The 21,787-nt window shown below is 41.5% G+C and overlaps 1 protein-coding gene across 2 annotated transcripts in view; it reads right to left on the bottom strand.

Moving 5' to 3' along the window:
• Positions 1-795: 795 nt before the first annotated feature.
• grip2b (glutamate receptor interacting protein 2b) overlaps positions 796-21,787 on the bottom strand; it is a 293,179-nt gene continuing 272,187 nt past the window's right edge. For both annotated transcript variants that reach the window (XM_085407118.1, XM_085407117.1), the window contains exons 18-25: positions 12,666-12,805; positions 11,872-12,066; positions 11,579-11,735; positions 9,915-10,029; positions 9,085-9,298; positions 8,730-8,938; positions 7,187-7,333; positions 796-6,934 (exon numbers count right to left, since the gene is read on the bottom strand). In XM_085407118.1, coding sequence (XP_085263244.1) covers positions 6,776-6,934; positions 7,187-7,333; positions 8,730-8,938; positions 9,085-9,298; positions 9,915-10,029; positions 11,579-11,735; positions 11,872-12,066; positions 12,666-12,805 — 1,336 coding nt within the window. In that variant the 3' untranslated portion in view covers positions 796-6,775. The remainder of the gene's footprint in view (positions 6,935-7,186; positions 7,334-8,729; positions 8,939-9,084; positions 9,299-9,914; positions 10,030-11,578; positions 11,736-11,871; positions 12,067-12,665; positions 12,806-21,787) is intronic.

Consider the following 21,787-nt stretch of genomic DNA (forward strand, 5'->3'; position numbering starts at 1 on the left):
ATATAAATCGTATAGGGTGGTCTACCTCCAGGATCAAGTCCATTCTGTTGGGCAGTATAACCATTAATTCAATCTCTTAGATAAGGGATCTAATAACACAAGATTATGTGCTCAGAAAAACAGTAAAACATAGAGTATCATGAAAGGCTGTCCAGTTTCACATTGGGGGACGTTTACTTATTTCACATTTTGTCATGTTACAGCCTTATTACATTGTGGATTAAATTAATTTTTCACCTCAAGATTCTACACACAATACCCCCATAAAGATATGAAGTGAAACACTTATGCTTGAAATGCTTGCAAATTTATTTCAAATTTCTGTCTCCCAGTAGGACGACTGAGTCCCCAGCCTGAGCACCCCCAAGTGTAGGTGGTAGAAATGTGATTACTCTGCTCCATTTTGTGCTTCTCTAGGAAGCATTACCTCCACTGCAAGTTTGCTTTGGGGTGAAGAACCAAAATTAAACCTGATCTCTTTAGTTGTAAAATGAGGTCTTGTTCAAATTCCCTGGATAGAAAATTTTTGCATATAAAGGTTTGATTTAAGGAGCTTATCCTGACCAAAGATAATCTCTTATGAATGTCCATTGTTTTCCATTGGTCACAAAGATTTACCAAAATAAACACAATCCACACATCCAACATAAAATTAGACATTTTATTTTTTTTCTTTGCAATCTTTTCTTTTCTCAAAAAGAGAAGTATAGCAGTACACTCTTTGTTTCTTAGAAAATGAAACAAACAAACAAACAAACAAACAAACAAACAAATCAAAATGACAACAACAAAGTTATACGTTTTATTTTTCATTTTGTATTTTCTTCCTATATTTTGGAAGAGCATACTGTCATAGAAAAATACTATATTACATAGAATAGAACTTTACACAGTTTGGAAAAAAAATACACAATATCAATGCGTACATTATTAATAGCCCAGTCCAGAACCGTAGCAACTTTGACATCCAAACACATATTAGGCAAAAGAACAAATCAAAATATCTTTAAAAAATAAAGCATGAAACATAATTAAAAAAATAAACAAACACATTAATAAAAAAAATAGGAACAAAGACTGGAGACACTGACATTTCCTACTTTTGAAATGTGCAGCATGACATCATTTTCTCAGTTTCAAGTCATAATTACGCTGACTGCAACGAAGAAGTCAGTGTTTGTGTTTATCATTGAGCTAAATAGGTTAACTGGCTAGATATCGGAGAAGAAATTTAAGTTAGCTCATCAACAACTGTCATTAAACAGGCCAGTAAGCTAACAAGACATCTTATTGACTCATTGTATAGTTCTCAGCAACAAGCCTACTTATAGCTGGTTAGTTTAAGTAGGTTTGTTGCTGCTCACTTATTGTGGCAAGTTGTGAATAAAATGGCTATAAATAGCTGGTTTGGGTAGTTTTGCTGTCACAATTGTATTTGTTATTTATGTATAACTAATGGTCAGATTGGTAGGTGCTATAGTTTGCTAGTTGTAACAACTTGCTAGTGTTCAGCTAACATTATTTATCTGTTACTGGTAATTTTCTGATTTGTTGAGTTGACAAGAGGTGACAAGATAATGTAGTTTCCTTGCAGCCATTGAATGTTTTGCTACCCACAGTTTGCTGCAGCTGAGGCTCTCCAATTTAGACACTGCATGTTAAAAAACAAAACAAAATGCACACCAAAAATAAAAATAAAGAGCCAAAAGATTGATGTAATGTAACACAAATATTTGACTGTAGTCTCCCAACCAAAATCATGAGTACATGACTGGCTTACGTTGCACATTGACAACTCGTGCGGTAGAAAAAGCAACATGTGCTCTCTCCCCTACAGGAACTTGTTATAGAAGCATAAAGTAATTACCCAGTAACATTTACCTAGTTTGGCTTTCCTTACTGCTCAATAGCCATGAACTAGCATCCTCTGGTCAGAAGGTGAATCGCCCTTTATTTAAGCTGTACGACAAGATTAACCATGTTTACATGGTATATTTGTGAGTGACTGAGCAGGCGTGGGCTTGTGAAAGGGCTTTACTTTAGCTGATGATGTAATATATGGTGGATTATGTAATAACTTATCTAATGTACTGAAATCGCTTAATGGGTTCAGGGGAGTAATGCCAACAAGCTAGTCTAATAAAATGTGGTACATTACCATTAAATCTTCACATGAACATTTTTATTTTCCCCAAAATCGAAAAAGCACAGGGAATTAAATAACATTTTTTGTATTATAAACTTACGGTTGTTACGGTTCTGGATTGGGCTTTAAACTGACATTTGACCCAAAAATGCATAGGGAGTATACATGGCCACATACATACATAAAAGAAAAAAACAAACAAACAAAAAAACAATTCAGAAGGCTTTTCTCAGCATTTTCATTTTTTGTTGCTTTACAAAAGTTTGTTCCATTGTACATGAAAATACTTACAGTGCATGGTATTCAACAGTGTGCTTTATATTCAGCAGTAAGTGCTTGGAGAGAAGTAAATGTCCCTTTTTTGTATGTGTGTTGAGTTTACACTATTTTAAGCCTTTTCCGGTTTTTGGAAATAAAAATATAAAGGCCCACAATCCTTTAAAACCTCACTACTGTACAATGAAATGTACACAAATTAGTTTACACACACACACAGACACATACACACAAACACACACACACACACACCTCTGAAACAGTGTATGCCCAGAAGTAGTGGACATTTTTTGCACATACATGTATTAGACAGAGAAACGTTGACAAATAGAAGTCTTCTGTATATGTTTTGTTATTCACACCCATACAGACATGGAAATTCTTATAGGGTTCCGCTGAATTCTGTTACATAACAACATAAGAAAATGGTAGGAACAGGGGTTGTGATTCTCTCAAAGTTGAGTTTTTTTTGTTAGTCTTGTCGAAAAAAAAATGCTGTTCTATTACTCACTTATAATAATATCCTTATACTGACGATGTATCCATCATATACTCCATATAGTTTTGTTCACCATAATTCATGCTAATATGTGTACACACACAAGTGTGCAAAGGATGTTTAGATTTGTTTTTTTCCTCAAAAAGGACAAAACCTTTATCTTGCAACTTGCGCATTTATAAAATACTGCAGTAAAGTATTTAAATGTTAACTAAGAGCAACCCATACATAGATGAGCAGTTTCTTTGAAATTGTATGGCTTCATCATGTCTATCAATAGGATTAAAGAAGACAAAGAAGTGAACTGTGGTAAGTTCTTAGAAATATTTGGATGATGCCAGTTAGCTTAAAGTGTAAAAGATTGGTGCTGTTTTGGTGGAAAATGGTAGCAAAACCAGAGATTGATTTTAGTTTTATTCTGTTTACTGCAATTTATTTAAGTTAACTGCTACTTTGTAGAATTTAAGCACCTACTTTTGCACAGCACATTCATAAACTGCCAAGATCAGTAGGAGGGAACAAGAGCCAGCCCAATTTCAGTTAATCCAAAGATAATTGGAGCAAACACATTTTTGGCAGGAAAAAGAAAAAAATCATGCGAAATTAGGGGTCTGAAGGAAATGGAATTAATGTCTGGGGTTGCAAAACTTGAAACTTGAAGACTTGTAAGTTCTAAAGTTTCTGTGTGAAGGGTATTTCAGTGCTCCAGCTACTTTGAGCATTCTGACTATTGTTAGTCGGATGCACAGTGCCCTTGATTATAAAATCAAGCACCCTGAAATTTAGTTTTTGGGAAAGTCAAACCCAAAACAGGTTAGTATGATGGCTGATGAGTCACAGCTTATGTTGACACAAAGAAGAATAAATCAAATTAATAAATAAATTGCAGCTGTACAAGATGGTGCTACAGCTAGGACTAGCTCTGTTAAATATTAATGGTGCACCACTCCAAACTAAAAAAAATGCTACTTGTTGTGCTTCTGACCTGATGTACTGCCTTTGGCCTTGGACACTGTAGTCTCATTCATTAATGAGGCGTCAGTGGTGTAAAAATACAGATTGTGTGTCTAACCACATTGCAGGTGTAAGGTTCTAGTTGGCTGTCTCTTGAATTAGAAATTAACATTCCCTTAGCAGTAGAAGTAGAAATATACTTAGGGCTTTAAAACTATCGCACAACTAAGATCAGGTTTAGTTCAAGAAGGGATCTGTAAGATGTGACAAGGTTGCTAATCAAAAGTTAGCAGGGGAGGCTTTAGGAAGAAGAGAAAGGTTTACTATTTTCCCAATAGTCAGCATTATGTGAACTGATTAGAATCTTGCACTAATGAGCTGTCAGTCAAGGAAACCACAACACTTAATGTTGTGGTGAAGGTTAATAGTGGGTAAAACCAGCTCTCAATCCTTGACATAACATTTGGCACACACTCTGTTCAAACTAATGTTTGTTCTTAGTTCAATTTTGGATCCATGGTGAAATTGCAAATGAGCACACACAAGTAGTCAGGAATGCTCACAGTGCTTCAAAGGGTGCTGACCATTAAAGGATAGTGGCTCAGTTTAACTCAGGCCGAACTCTGGAAATTTCCAATTGCACCTTGGAATAGAACCTGCTGATACACTCACATACAAATTACACATCATAAACAGACATTCATGAAAGACACAACAAAATGGCTTGATAATAAATGCATAACACACACTGTACGGTTTCATTTCCTTTGTTATCAGAGCCTTTTGTGTAAGAATGTGTGTGTCGGAAATTTGTCCATAGTCTGGCTTCACCAGCAACCTAGTGTAGTAGGTCTGATAGCAGATGATGCTATTGACTTTGTTCATAATCTTTGTGCAAAAGGGCGAGTGTTACCAATAAATCCAAACAGCAGTAGTGCTCTATAGCTATTATTTGAATGAACTGTGTGTCCTAGTTTAAAAGGCTGTTAAATTAAAAGCCACAACAAAGAGAATGTTACTTCTTTATGACTTGTTGCTTGTTGTTCCCACTGCCTTAACATCTATACAACAGCATAAATGAGCCATGACAATGAGACTCTTCAATAATTGAATCTTCCTCAAGGACCACATAGGGTTTAGTGGTGAGGCTGCAGATCACAAGCAACTGTATACCACTTCCTTATTAGATGTGTAGAAGAAATACAGATTATATAATAAAAAAGAAAACAAAAAATAGAATATTATCAAATATTCCAGTTTGGTAATATTCCAGTTCTGGAACATATCGGGAACAACTGTGTCTTGTCTCCTCTGTAAAATATGGCGGCATGACACTCGGGCATTACTGCAGAAGGCCCACAACCATAAATGCTGATCTCATGCTGGACAAATGAAAACACGATGATTCATACTTATAAGTGATACTCCAATGGAAAATTATGAATATTTTAATTCCTATAGATCCTCCTAAATCACACTTGTCATTGTGTTGACACTGCCTGCTATTGGGAACAGCTTTATTCACTGCTTAGGCATTCTTCTCCAAGAATGGTCCCAGTGGCTCACAGTATATATTAGTTTTGAGGTCGCTGGTAAGTGAAATGATCCTTTTGTTGTTGGATTATATAAATCAGACTTAACATCTTAAAATTAAACTAGCTGCTAGTTAATTTATTCTGCGGCACACATCCTTACACAAATATGCCAATAAAGACAAACAGATGTTACATTAAATCACTCTGAGCCTCAAATCTAATAATTTTGCGATTTGAAATGAATTTGAAATGCTACTGTTGCTTGACATTGTAGTCTTGCAATGAAATATGATGAGGTGAACCCAGTGATCTCAGACAACTATTGATATAGTGGATAATGTCATAACATTTGGCACATTTCAAATGCAGGTAGATGTTCTTCGTTTGGCAGTACAGTTTGTTCTGGGGCACAGCCACTCATGCTCATTTATGGTGTAGCAAAAGCCGTGATTGGTCAATTCCACTTAAGACACCATTTTTCATTGGGAGCAGAAATTACGCCCTTCCCTCCTTTCACTTTCATTTTATGATAGCATGAAACAAAATAACAGTTTGGCAGTTGTGATGGCATCACTGATGACATCTTCATAAATCAGCGTTGTGATGTCACCAAAGTGACATTATAATGTGCAGCAAGATCCAATAGAGAAGTCTGCCTTGAAAAAAAGAGCTATACTTGACCACTCCAGAATTTTGTTTTTTTCTTGGTAATGTCAAGTGAGCAGCAGTGTTTGAGCAGAATCTTAGCAGCATTATGAAATTCTAAAGTGGCTACATTTATTATAGACACACTCCCATTATGAACTGTTTGTTCCGTTTTCTGTTAGTACTTAGTAACCTTCTGTGAAACAAATGGAAACCCGAAACTGAGAATTTTTCTCCGGTAAAATCATTTACAATATTGTATAAGGCAGATCTCTCAGGTGCAAGTACTGTAGGTTCATGGGAGCATATGGCCTTGCAATAAAAACTGAAATAATCTTACCCGTATTGCAGGTTAAAATGAGTAAAAATGGCTATTTAAAGTGCCGAGTAAGTCATTGTTGAAATCGAAACAACACTGTGAGTCCAGCCAGTTATCGGGAGAGCTTTTGGTGTGTTTTTCTGTATTGTGGTGATGCTTTCATATAGACCGTACTGTGTAAAAGCAGTTCAACCCAGTGTAAATGGGATGGGGAGACTATGTGAGCATGCACGTGTTAGGATGTGTGTTCCAGTAGGAGTCTCTGTATTTAAACAGATATACTGCAAGCCGGTGGAGTGTGTGTGTGAGTGAGTGTGTGTCTGCGTTTTTGGATAAGTTTATGCTTCATCACCAGTTACAATATGTCTTCTGTATGTTTTGTGCACGTGTATGTATTTGTGTTACAGGTCAAGTGCGTGGTCTAAAGTGTTGTTATTGTCCTCTGGGTCATCATTGGCAAGTGGGTTGCGGCTGATGACCAGTTCAAGTCTGTCTCCTGCTTCTGTGATGAGAGGTACGGCCAGACAACAGTCAAAGTCTCTCGTCCTTACATGGTTCACCTAAATACAGTCAAAAAGATTAAGCCAATGGTTACTTTGGTAATTTGCATAACTGTAGACATTTTTAATTTAGCAAACAAAAAAAAGAGGGGGATGTGAAGATAACTACATGTAAGCATAACAAAATATGATGTAAAGAATTTTTCCAAATGCTGAGGACAGAGTGAGCTTTTTTCTTTCTTCACAACAAAAAAACTATATTAGAATTAGGGATGCAATGATGGGCAGTACACTAATTATTATCATCATCACCTGCAGGATCCTGTCATAGGGTCTAAGCCCGGCTCTGTCAGCAGGGCCATCAGGTCTGATCATGTTGACATAAACACCTTTTTCCAAGAAACCATCTGACACGCTAAAGCCAAAGTCATCACTCTCTGGGTCCTTTATCACTGTTACCTAGTGACAGAACACAAGGATGTGAGGTTGAGTAATAAAATGTAATTTGCTAGTATCTTGTGCTCCTAATCAAGACAACAGAACAAAAAGACTATTCACATGTCAACCCGTCTGATGAAACTGTCTCAAAATATCTGTTGTGTCACTGCAGGAACAATAAGTTTCTCTGTGGATGGGAATAACACTTGTAACCATGATAACTGCACACAAACATAAAGAAAGCTGCGCAACACATGAAATTTAGACAAAGAAATGTCACTGATAAATTAACATATTCAAATTTATTTAATCAAAGTACAAAAATTTGTCTAAATTAAAAGTTTTGTATGCAAATTAAAACCAAACCAACATCAGATGCTAAAATAAACAGATTTTTAGCCTGAGATCCAGATCCAATTCTAACTGGTTTAAGATCCCAAGCAGAATAAAAATGCTCATTAAACAGGACGACCAGAATAAATGCACACAAACTGACATTTATTACTTTAGGGTGGAATAAACTATTTTGTAAACTGATCCAAATAAATATTTTACCATGTAAACATTTTAACCTGATTGCTTTCTGGGTGTGTATTCGCAGCTGAAAGTTTATTTGTAATACAAGGTCCTAAAGAATAAACGGAAAAAACGATAATGACAATTGTGCTGATAATAGACGTCTTTCTTCAGTGAACTGCCATGTGCCACAAAGCAGGAACCAAAAGCCGAATAAATGGACAAAGCCATATAATATAATGGACAACTGTAAGATAAAGTCTTTATTATTGGTAATGCAATCCAGATTGTTTGCTGTACCTTTTGGATACAAAACCAAAAATGCAGCAGCATTATGACATTCATCTGAAATGTTGTATGATCGATTAACGAGGCACGACTTAAGGCTGTAATAGTTGTTCACTGTGATGTATTTTCTCTCTATGGATAAAACATGTATTTCTCATTCTGGCTCTGAGCTGTACATGTTTCACTTGGCCCTCGTCTCCTCAAATTGTGACTGTAAATTCATGGAAGGCTGAACTACATGTAGTCACTTGCATAACAGTTGCCCAGGGAGGCTGGGTATTTATACTGTATTACATAATACTCTGCACTGTAAAAAAGAACATTTCAAACCTCATAAGAGTAAACTAGAACTCACTATGCATGCTAGCTAGAAAGGGGATATTATTAAAGTTATTAGTAATGACAGTGTTTGACATGTCAAGTCAAAATGTGTACTTTAAAGTTTGGACCAGATACCAATGCTTACAAACTTTAACAGCAATGTCAGCTTGAATGGTTACATTGATATTTTTGGTTGAATTCTAATTATCTACTGCAAGTTTACCTAATATTCTCAATATTTCATCCTAACCCACATCAAAAACATATTTTGTCCAGTTCTCTCTGAACTCACTTTGTGAAGCTCTAGTGGTGTTGGTGACAGAATACCCTGCATCTCTTCTTTGATCCGACGGGACTCCCATGTCCTCTCTGATACTCTCAGTGAGGCCTTTGACTTGGGCTCGTGGTGCAGGAGAGGGGATTGGATATCTTGGTGAATGTGGACCCCTTGTTGTAGGTGCAATTCCTGGTTGAAATGGGCCTCCTCGTGTAGATGGGGGTCTGAGTGGCAAACATATTGCAAGTGTTTTTAACCAACTGTTTAACAAGTAATCCTTCTATACATGGTATAAAATGATACTTTACTATATTTTTCTGTTTAAAATTTGGAAACAACCACCCTTAGTTGTGTCATATCAGTGACTAACCTTGGTGAAGTTGAGCCTCTTCATGAAGGTGGGCTTCCTCGTGAAGATGAGCACCCTGATGGAGGTGTGTTCCTTGGTGGTGCAAGTTGCCTTGATGCAGGAGAGAATTTCGCCGCAATGGGCTCATCCTGCTGTGGGTCAGTATGGGCTCAGATGGAGGCTTGTTGACACCATCTACACCAAGACTGATGGCTGTGCCTGTCATGATGGATGCCTGCAATGAATTGAAACAAGTTGAGTTACCGCTTTGTAACCAACCATTTGGAGACATTGAGTGCTTGCCAATGTGATTGTTTGACAAACATTCATACGTTCAGCACAATTTGTTACTGGTTTAAATACTATTGGTCAGACTGGGCAGCATCACCTCATCCCCCGTCATAATGAACACTGGTGCTCCACAGGGGTGTGTACTGAGGCCTCTCCTGTACTCACTCTACACCTACGACTGCACGGCCACTAGCAACTCCAACATCATTTTGAAGTATGTGGACGACACTACAGTGGTGGGTCTTATCACCAAAGGTGATGAGACGGCTTACAGGGAGGAGGTCAGCGCCTTGACCCACTGGTGCCGAGACAACCATCTCACCCTCAAATACTAAATACTAAACATGCTATACATTAAAATAAACTGCAGATTAAACATGATGTTTACAACCATTAAAATATGAGGGTTCATAAAAACCTGCAACAAAACTGTTGTTAAAACCCTTTGACTCAAGTGCAAATCCACTTCAGTGAGCACTGTATGCTGATTAAGTCCAGTATTCATCTTTGATGCCAATTTTACACTTGAAGTCAAATAGTTGTGAAAAATACTAACTAACCTCTATTTCTCTTAGTAGTTCTGACTGGCCACAGGTCTCCAGGTCCTCCAGAGCTTGACACCAGAAACTGTCTTCTGGATCCAATAGAATGCCATCCGGTTGCTGGCCAATAAATCTGCCACACAAAAACAGACACACAAATAAAACAAGTTTCCACACCCATTTTGCTGGATTTTCTCTGTTGCTGAGTACTACAAAAGGGGAAAACCATGCAAAGCAAGACAAATATATTTAAGCTTTATCTTCATGGAACTGCCTTTTGATCACACGTTGTGTATTGTGCGAAATGTATTTTTCTCTTAAATATTTTATTATTATGATTATAATTATTATAATTATAATATTTATTTATCTAAAGTGCAGAGAATAGTTGGCTACATGAAAATGCAGTGTGCCTGATTTAGCACTGGAACTTTCACTTACAAAAAGACATTAAGGACACAGAATCTGTACACACACTGTCTGTATCTGTCATGGTTAAACCGAACAAAAGTAATCATTTAACCCAGAATGTCCCCAACTAACACGATTAATTCACTTTCATTGTTTTACTGATTTTTGTTTTTTTTCCTCGAAAATCCCTTTCTCTCGCTGTACACCCTCAAAAGTGTTATGTAACTTTAACATGCTGACTAGCCTTAGCCTTCTGACTCATCACAGCTTTACACAGAGATACACAAAGACACAGGTACAACATATTCACAGTAGCACTGACTTCATGACTCAATCTCTGCAATGAGGTGTACCCTTCGCCATGAGCTCTTGGTGATGATACTGGCACAGTGAAACAGTGTTAAAGATAAAATCCTTTCTTGCAGAAAATAAGCTCATGCATTTTGAAGATCTATAGTGGTGAAATATATCATACCATTCCACACCATACCATAGCACTTTATTCATAAAACAGCTTTAGAAACATTAGCAGGGCTGACCAAATTGCTGTTCAATAACACCAAACATAAAAGACAAACACGGGCCAAAGGGTAAAAGATACAGAAAACAAAACAGCTTTAGAGTATATAAAAAGTAGATAGAAATCACAGTCAATTTCACACTGTGTCAAAGGATAGGGACTAAAAGTGAAGGACCTGTCTGAGCTGTGATTCCTAATCATTCCACAATATAATAATTAATATAGAACTGACATCACAAATGCAATCACTCCAAGGAGCTTTATATTGTCAGGTAAAAACCCTACAATGAAACAAAGAAAACTCGAGTAATCTGATTATCCCTATGAGCAAGCACTTGGCATCACTGGGAGGAAAAAACCTCTGGCAGAACCAGACTCAGGGAAGCACAGCCATCTGTCATGATCGGTTGGGTATGAGGAGAGGAAGACAGGACAAAAGATAGTGTTGATGAACCATAGAAACTATTATCTATGTCACCTTGAGGTCAAGGTCAGATCACCTTGACCTTGAGGTCAAGGTCACCCCATCATTTCTTTTTACTGCTGAGGGATAAAAAACACACACTCACAAATAAACTGTACAATCAAGTGAGTGCAGACAGCCTACAATGGCCCTTAGTCAATAAGTCAACATTTATATGGATTTTTATGAATAAAAAAGGTGATATCAAAAAAAAAGTGTATGATAAACAAAAAAAAAAAAGACAGTCACAACGAACAGCTTTGTAGCTAAAACTAAATTCAGACCTACCCTGGTGGTTTGTCCCAGTCATCCTCACTGAAGCCTCCATCACTAAACGGGTAGTTCTTCCGACGTCCAGGAGGAGGCGTGGTACTTCGTTGTTGCTTGGCACTACGCCACTCATGCGGGTGTAGAGCGATACCAGCTGCTTGATGGGTGTATGTACCTACAAGAGGATAGATGAAATGACCAAATACAAGAAAGAGTGCTTTTAATATATTCCTTCTTTTCATTAACATATTTCTTACAGGGTTAAGACATCCTGAAATTTCACTTTCTACACATGCTCAAATGTAGCTTACCCTGGCTCCCATAGCCTGCATCCAGCCCTGAGCCATCCCATGACTCCATAGCAGAGTCAACGCTGGGTATTGTTGTGGAGTAAAGCTCTGATAGCTTGTTGGTTTGTTGGCTGTCTGTCAAATCATCCTCCTCAGGGTCACTGATCTCGTTTTCTGTTGTGTCCTCTATATCTGCTGTCTTCCTGTCTTCTATGTCTTGAAGAAAAAAAAAAAGAGGCCAATTTAATTTAAAGGTTAACTCTAATTTTTAACTTGGTAAAATACATATGTGAACCTTTTACTACATGTATATTTTTCAACATTAAATGCTTATAAGAGACAAAATGAAACTTGAACTGGTTAACCTACTGACCTCTTCTCTGCATTTACCTATAAACAGGTTTTAAATCAGATCTATTAGGATATGAGTTGCAAACAGCTAACCTGTTACATACCACTTATACAGTACAAATATTGTATGCATGTTTTAAACAACAGGGTTTCCATATCTTCGCCCCGCAAAAGCTGTATTACTGTATTACTTTCCTATTTTTTTTACCTCCTGCACAGGAACTGAAACCATCTGATTCTGCGCAAGGTTTTTGTTCTATTGACCTGGTGTGCAGATAACGGAAGAACCTTTGTAATGCAAGTAACACCTTATTTGTAACTGTGATTACTGAATTTAGCACAGTAACGTGTTACATTACGGCGGTACTGAAAGATGTAATGTGGCAACGGTAACACGTTAGCCAACACTGCGCACAAAAGACAGATTTAAAATGCATGTTACTGTTACTAGTTTTTATACTTACTGTCAAGCTGTTTTTTTATCTTGAGAGTGACCGTCTCTCCAGCCATCTGCAGCAAGTGGATGGCTTCGCTCAGCGGCTTCCCTTTCAGGCTGACACTGTTGATAGCCAAGATCCGATCACCTACATGTATAGCCCCTGTCCTACATAGGTACGAGATACACAAAGGTACAGAAGTAGAAATTTGTATTATTCCCACACAGGAAAAGTAAAAAATGTTAAACCTCATACATATCATTATACAAGAAGATTGTTAATAAGCCTAAAAAGGACTCTAGAGGGGTCTGAATAGCATTAAACCATTAAATATCTATCAAAAAAGTTATTTGTGAAAACATATTTTGACCTCTAGTGCACCATGTTAGTATTTTTAAATAATACCGCAAAATACACTAATATCAGAAATTCTCATTTCCTACAAAATCAAAGATCAATGTACAAAAAAGCAGCTGCTGTCAGGAGTAGTGTCGTGGACGAGAGAAGGAGGACCCAATCGCTGGACTCACAGGCAGGTAGGTGAAGGTGGATGTTTATTGCCGAAGGAGTGAGCAAACAGTACAGAGGGAGGAAATGGCTGGCTGGCTGGCTGGCTGGCTGGCTGACTGAATGAATGAATGAACAAAGGACTGGCTGGCTAACTGAACATACAGACAACACTAACATCAGACGTACATCAATGACACGACAAGGATCGGATGGAACTGAGGACTTAAATATGGGTGATGAATGATTAGAAACGCAGCTGAACTTAGTCTGACTAATGATACATGGAAATAACTGGAACACAATACGCAGGCGGTATGTTGGCACAGAAAACACAGATGTGAAAATAAACTGAACATGACAAAACAGAAAACACTGGGTCAACGACCCAAAGGCCGGCACCCGACGGCCAAAAGAAAAAAAACCAGAACAGGGCGGGCGGAGGGGGCACAGGACGGAGGGACGGAGTCCACACAGAGCCAGTTCAGGCGGGCGGCCACGCGGCCAGTGGCTGAGCCCATACAGTTCAGGTGGGCGGCCACGCGGCCGGCAGAGACGCTGAAGTCGATCCGGTGGGCGGCAGCGAGGAAGACGGCGGCAGCCACTGAGCCGGTCCGGTGGTCGACCATACCGGCGACGAGGAGAAGGCGGCCAAGGAGCAGCTGCAGAAGGCGGCGCGGGAGCCGGCGGAGACTGAGGAGCAGCTGTAGGGCCAGGCAAAGCAGAAGCCGAAGCTGAGTCTGAGGCCGGACCAGGCGAAGCAGAGGCCGAGGCTGAGTCTGAGGCCGGACCAGGCGAAGCAGAAGCCGAAGCTGAGTCTGAGGCCGGACCAGGCGAAGCAGAGGCCGAGGCAGAGTCTGAGGCCGGACCAGGCGAAGCAGAGGCCGAGGCAGAGTCTGAGGACGGACCAGGCGAAGCAGAGGCCGAGGCAGAGTCTGAGGCCGGACCAGGCGTAGTAGAAGCAGAGGCTGGACCAGGCGTAGCAGAAGCAGAGGCTGGACCAGGCGTGGCAGAAGCAGAGGCTGGACCAGGCGTGGCAGAAGCAGAGGCTGGATCAGGCGAGGCAGAAGCAGAGGCTGGACCAGGAGAGGCACAGGCTGAAGCTGGACCAGGCGAAGCAGAAGCAGAGCTAGGTGACAGCGAGGCAGCCGCAGGTGGTGGCTGGACGGGCTCCTCGGGCCCTCCAGCGGAGACGGGAGGCTGGACGGGCCCCTCGGACACTCCAGCGGAGACGGGAGGCTGAACGGGCTCCTCGGGCCCTCCAGCTGACGAGGAAGGTTGCTGGATGGGCTCCTCGGGCCCTCCAGCTGACGAGGCATGAGGCTGGTGCGGTTCTCCTGAACCCCCAGCTGACGAGGAAGGTTGCTGGACAGGCTCCTCGGGCCCTCCCGCTGACGAGGCATGAGGCCGGACGGGCTCCTCGGGCCCTCCAGCTGACGAGGCATGAGGCTGGTGCGGTTCTCGGGCCCTCCAGCTGACGAGGAAGGTTTCTGGACGGGCTCCTCGGGCCCTCCAGCTGACGAGGCATGAGGCCGGACGGGCTCCTCGGGCCCTCCAGCTGATGAGGAAGGTTGCCGGACGGGCTCCTCGGGCCCTCCAGCTGACGAGGAAGGTTGCCGGACGGGCTCCTCGGGCCCTCCAGCTGACGAGGCATGAGGCTGGACGGGCTCCTCGGGCCCTCCAGCGAAAACGGTCTCAGAACCAGTGGGCACTGGAGCCCCTGGCACACACAGGACAGAACCAGCAGGTGCGGGGACCTCTGGCAGGGAAGCGGCCGGGCCAGCGGGTGCGGAAACCCCTGGCTGAGAGGCAGGGTAGCTCACAGCTGGCTCTGGGTGCTGTGGCTGCAGGTCCGGGAACTGAACAGGATGGTAGACGGGCGACTGGACTACTGACTGGAGGACAGGAGGCGACTGGACTCCTGACTGGAGGACAGGAGGCGACTGGAGTGGAAGCTGAACAGCAGGTGAGGGAACTGACTGGAGTGGAGATGCTAAGGGATGAACAGAGGTAGGCGAGGCTGACGACGGAGCTGAGGTTGGTGTGGCTAATGGTTGAGCTACAGACTGAGCTAGTGACGGAGATAAGGCTACAGCTTGGGCTAGTAAGGCTGGTGCCTGGGCAGGGGCCAGTTCAGCTGATCTAACTAGGGATAGTGCGAGGGCATGAAAGGCTGGGTCAGGAGGTGGATGAAGTGGTGAGGTAGCAGGTGAACCGGTTAGCTCTTCCAAGCCGCTAGGGAGTTCTGGCTGGGTTCTGGCTGCCCTCAGCCTGGGCGCTGGGACAGGCACGGGAGGTGGCTGGACACCAGTCACCCCCACCCGAGAAACAGGAGCGGGCGTGGAGGTAGACTGGGTCGCAGCTGCCCTCCTCCTGGGAGCTGGCACTGGAGTGGGTGTAGCCTGACTGACGGGAGTGGAGATAACGACCGGGTGTGTGATACTGGCAGGTTTCTCTGGGATCGTTCTGGTCCTCCTGCCTCCACTATTTACAGTCTTTGACTGAACAGTTTTTGGGGGAGCAGAGCAGAAAAATTCGTCCCAGTCTACGTCCTCTTCTAGGAGGGAGACTCCCCATGAATCAGAGATAAGTCTATTAGTTATTTGAGGTGAAGAATCAAATGAGGAGGGTGGAAAACAGTCACTAGAACTCACCACCGGGAGTAGCTGAAAAAAGTCCTTGTTATGGCGGCGTGTGCGCCGCTTTTTCCGGGAAGAGGAAGCGGGTGGGGTACACAGCCGAGCCTCTGGCGCGGGAGCCTCCATTGAGCCGAGGTGGTAGGCGGAGCCGCTGTGCCATGGCGAGGGTGAAGGTCCGGTGAGTAAAACGGCTGGCGGGCGAGCGAGGAGCGGAGCGGCGGGAGAGCGAGCGGCCGAAGCTTGGCCTGTGACGCCCACTCTCCGCGGCGAATGCTCCGGTGCAGGTGAGGCAGCAGGTGAGGGGGGAATGCGGCGTCTCCGAGGCCCGCCCAGAGCCAGGCGAGTCCCCTTGAAGACGTGCTCTCTCTCCGCGAAGAGCCGCTGTTTTCCCCGAAGCCCCTCCGTCCAGCGAAGGAGCGCTGCCTCCTGCCGCTCGAAAAGTTCAGAGTCCGCTGGGTCCACAACGCGTGGTCGTGTCATTCTGTCAGGAGTAGTGTCGTGGACGAGAGAAGGAGGACCCAATCGCTGGACTCACAGGCAGGTAGGTGAAGATGGATGTTTATTGCCGAAGGAGTGAGCAAACAGTACAGAGGGAGGAAATGGCTGGCTGGCTGGCTGGCTGACTGAATGAATGAATGAATGAATGAATGAATGAACAAAGGACTGGCTGGCTAACTGAACATACAGACGACACTAACATCAGACGTACATCAATGACACGACAAGGATCGGATGGAACTGAGGACTTAAATACACGCTGGGTGATGAATGATTAGAAACCGGTGAGTACGCAGCTGAACTTAGTCTGACTAATGATACATGGAAATAACTGGAACACAATACGCAGGCGGTATGCTGGCACAGAAAACACAGATGTGAAAATAAACTGAACATGACAAAACAGAAAACACTGGGTCAACGACCCAGGAACCCTGACAGCTGCAGTGTTTACAAGTATTATTGCTACTGGTTTATTTTTGATTACAATTTTTTCCAACTAATACAGATTTTTGCCAATTCTGATTTTCTAAAAAAAGTTAACTGACAGCATGTACAAACAAAAATCAATCTTATCAGGACACACACCCATATTTGCTTTTCCAGTTATCTCTATAATTTTCCTCATAACTGCTTTGCTAATATTGAGGCAAGACACTTGTCCTGTGTTAGCTTCTTTAACATGTCCATATTCAACTGGGTGAAGATGATTTAAGTGTCTGACTAGATTTGTTGTTACAATTTTTTTGTGTGTGTGTTTTCCCCCCTGTGGTTTTCTTTGGAGAACCTTTGTGTCTTCACTCACAGCGAAGAGATTCCATGCTAACGACATGTTAGCATATGGCTATAAGTGTGGCCGTGATTTTTTGCCTGTGGTGTTGTGGAAAGTGTGTGAAATGGATTAGTTTTAAATTGGACATATATGAGGCTGACATGTGAATCTCAGTATGACACAATTATAATCTAACAGAGGGCAGGCGACTGGATAGTGTCACTGGGGCTGCACCACAGTGGTATTGCTCATGGCTACATTCATATTTTAGGAAGGCTTTCTGACCTGTATTTTATTATTTTATACTTAGATAAGAGCAAGCAATTAAAGCTAGAGAAAAAGAAAAACAAATTTGTATTTACCTTGGCTCCATGTTTTTCAAACTACTGTAGGGCACACGATTGGATAGAAAAAAAATATATAACAATGGTCTGCAGTGATACAGTGTTACTACAGTGATACAGAGTTTCTATAGATAAGATCTTACTCTTTTATGTTCATACAAAACTAAGATAAGATAAAGTAAGGGAAAACTAAGATAAACCGCCATATGACTGGACTAAGGTCAGAACAAGGTGAAAAGAATAACACTGCCTCCCTTGAATATCATTAAAACTTTCACTTTCTTGTAAAGCCCTATAAGAAAGGAAAAACTGTCTTTTATATTCCAACCTAATTTGAGGAAGATATTCATTTTGAGGTCTCACACACAGGCTTATGAAAGCATATACTAAACATATATGTTAAACACTTTTTGAGAAAGCCTAGCATAACAAATAAGTTTTTTTAAGGATATAGGGATGGTGTTCTTGTGCCCATACTAAGCACTCCTTCAAAGTTGATGTCAAAGAGCTTGATTTTGGTTTTATCTTACCAAATAACCTTCTCCCAAGTCTTCTCTGAATCATTTAGATTCAGATTTAGGTTCACTGGTAAATGTAAGATGGGCCTATACATGTGCCTTTTTGCTGCAGTCCATTACAGCATAGCGTGTTACCAAATGTCTTCTTGGTGACTGTGGTCCCAACTGCCTTTAGGTCATTAACAAGCTCCTCCCATGTAGTTTTGGGCTGATCCACCACTTTTCTCATGATCATCTGCCCAATTTGATGTAAGATCTTGCATGGAGCTCCAGACCAAAGGTGACTTATGTTTATTTTATATTTCTTACATTTCAGAATTGGTACACAACTCACTTTTGCCCAAGTTGCAACAAGGCAGAGCCAAACCCAACCCAATCATAACCTAGGCTTATCACTAACTCTGATTTCTGATAAGGATGAGCTTAAATCCTGGAGAACAACACCTATCCTTGCCAACCTCACCAGTGGACGGATCCATCTGTGAGCCTGTGTGTCCTTGATGGTATTCCTTGGCTATCTATTGACTTAATGAACAAATGTTTTTATCAGCATTTTGCTATAATCTATAACCTGGCATCCCCATTCATCTTAGGAATACATTTTATAATCACAGGTCTATTAACCCTGCATAAATCAGAAAAGCCATGCACTTAGCTGTGATTTGAGTTCTTGAACCTTTCAGATCTTTTGCAAAGGGCCTTCGTGTAACTATATATACAGTATATACAGATTACAACAGCCTCAAGTGGCTAATGTTCCATCCTGGCAGGCTAGTCGGCTAATGGGATATCAGCCGACTAGCCTGCTGGTCTTTGTGACTCCAAAAGTTTCCTCCTTGTTCCCACAGATTTTTTTTTGCCAGAGTGCAACATCACTGGTAGCTTATATTGCCATACTATGCCTCCAGTTTTACTGACAGATCGTTCACATATTAAACAAATGCAGTTAGATGACCCAGTCACTGCCCAGCTGTCCAGAAATCTAGGAACAGACCCATGTGCAGACGTGAGTGGAAACAGTTCCTCATCATCTTTTGTTTACCATGGTCTACTCTACTATAAAGACCCAAAGCACAGATGTGGTTTGCATCAATTGAAATACCTTAAACACTCCATGGTACCTTGCTCAGTTACTATCATGACCACCCCACTGCACGTCACCGTGGTATTTCCCAAGCACTCGTAGAACTGTAGTCTAGGTTTTTTTGGCCAAAAATGGCAGCGGATATCAAACTTTATGTTGCTTCCTGTTCAGTCTGTCAGGTTATTAAATCAAGGTAGGTTTTGTTGACAATTTCTCCAAGTAGATTAAGGTGTGTGTGGTTAGAGGGGCAACAGCACAGGTGGCAGCCAGTAAGTTTGTCAGTGAAGTATTCACCAGACACAGTGCCCCTACCTGTCTTAGAAGCTCACCATTTGTGACTGAGCCGTTTGAGCACGTCAGCTCCACCCTAGGATCCATGCATTACAGCCTGTCACCCTCAGACTAAAACTGTATTATAAGCTTATGTTGGAATCTTATGACAATCAAACTTCATGGAATAAGTTTCTTTCCCAGATCTGCTTTGGATTGCATATAGCTCCTCCTCCTTCATGGATGGATACATAGTGTCATACCCAGAAACTCTTAGAGCCTTCCTGCTGGAAGCCCATAACAAATTTAAACTTTTTAAAAGTTTTGTATCCTCTTATGTCTGATGTAAAATTAATACAGCATTTTATAAAAAGATCATGCCAACAGTCAAACAAGATGGTGTTAGTGTGATGGTCCGGGGCTGCTTTATTGCTTCAGGACTTGGATGACTTACCATAATTGATGAAACCATGAATTCTGCACTATTCCAGAAAATCTTGATGGAGAATGTCTAGCCATCAGTTCATGCCCTAAAGGGTGGCAATGATCCAAAACACACCAGCAAGTCTAGCTCTGGATGGCTCAAATGAATAAATAATAAAAAAAAAAAAAAAAAAAAAAAAAGAGTTTTAGAGTGGCCTAGTCAGACTTTTAAATCTGACTGATCTGATCTTTGACGTGATCTTAAACAAGCCATTCATGGTCAAAAACCCTCCAATGGGGCTGAGATACAGTAAAATAATTCTGAAAAGAAGAGTGACTTGAGAGACTCATTGTCAGTTATCCGAAATGCATGAAATCAGTTCTTGCTGCCAAGAGTGGCACAACCAGGTGCAAGGGGCACCACTTTTTTCACATAATAATAATGTGTATGTGTTAGTCCCCATAGGGAAATAGTTCCTCTGCATTTAACCCATTCACCCAGTGAAGCAGTGGGCAGCCACCAATGCAGCGTGTAGGGACGCAGTGTGTAGGGACGGTACCTTGCTCAGGGGTACCTCAGGGTAGCCGTTCAGTAGAGTTGAACCCCCGACCTTCCGATCATGGGGCCACCACTCTACCTACTGAGCTATCCCTGCCCCGAGGTAGGTTGGGTAGGTTGGATAGCCTTTTCTTTTAATAAATAATATCATCATTTAAAAACTATTTTGTATTTGTGTAGTATTAAATTGAGTGAAATATGTGCTATAAATATAAATATGCAAAAATTAATTACATTTTTTTTTAAAGCACTGTAGATGACTTGTAGAAAGAGGACTGCCAAAAAGTTAAACTTAGTGCTACTTTCAGAAAATCATGTGCCACTAAAAACAATATCTGGAAGAATGCATTTTCTTTCTTGGTGAACAGTATGTACGCACACGGATAAGGTAGACCTAAGTTATAATGGTCCTAGTTTGTGGCTGGCCCTTACGCCCTTTGGTGGTTAAACAAAATTAAATCACTTGACCGAAAAGAAAAAAAGAAAAGGAGAAAAAGTGGGTCGGTGTAAGATGTAGCACTGTGGTTATCGTTTGTATTCCTGCACTTTCATCTGTGTCAAGTTGCACCAAGTTTATTTGTAGAGTGCTTTATCGACAACAGTTTAGAATGGGAAATAGAGCAATTACATCACAGACTCAGAGAAATGGGGTCACAGTGTGTGTGTATTTGGAAGTGGGAAAGTAGCATGTTGCCTCTGTGAACATAGTTTGATGGAATAACACGTGAGCCTGTTATAAAAGCTGAAGGTGCTGTGTGGTGGAGTGGATGTAAGCTGAATTTACCAATGGATGTTTATGACTCAGGGAAAACATTGTGTCATCTTTCTCTCAGTCTTGCTTTGGACACTAGCTACCATCTCATGTTTCAGAATATCACATCTGTCATTACTCTGTGTCAAATGGCACATGCTGGACACTCAACTTCTGGTGTAGAATCTGGAAAATGGATGGATGGAAGGAAGGAATATAGGCTTGGTTGTAGCAGAGACAAAAATATCAACACATGAAAATTGGAGATGCACTGATTGTTTGGTTTTTATCTAACTGGCTCGGACCAATGATTGGTGGATTGCCAACTGATATATTCAATTCTGTGTTGATGTGATACAGTTGATATTAACCATTGCAGAAATGTAAATACATGTCACATTGACATATACTTCAACAACAGTAATTGTTCTGCTTGTTAGCAATATGCTGTGCAAACATGCAGTGAGCTTTAATTGTATGTGGTCGCCTTATGCTAACACAGTATCCTGTTATCTGCCAGTGGACATGTGTGCATAGGGTGCATCGCATCCCTGTGTCTCCTGTGAGAGTCTGTCATGTCCTCTGTGTAGGTTTCCTCGGTCATGTCTGCATCTCGGTAATGTCTCATCTCCATTTACTTTCCCCATGTTCCTCTCCTTGTGTTTCATCCCTCTCGCTCCCTCGTCCTCTGTGTGTCTTAGTCGTGTCAGGGTCTTTTGTCCCCCTGTTTGCTTATCCCCATCTCTGTGTCAAGCCCAGGTGTCTTCGTCTATGTCTCTGTCTG

Source organism: Rhamphochromis longiceps, linkage group LG5, assembly GCF_057381845.1.
Source record: "Rhamphochromis longiceps isolate RC_006_pf linkage group LG5, R_longiceps_female_GT1.1, whole genome shotgun sequence".
Classification (NCBI taxonomy): Eukaryota; Metazoa; Chordata; class Actinopteri; order Cichliformes; family Cichlidae; genus Rhamphochromis; species Rhamphochromis longiceps.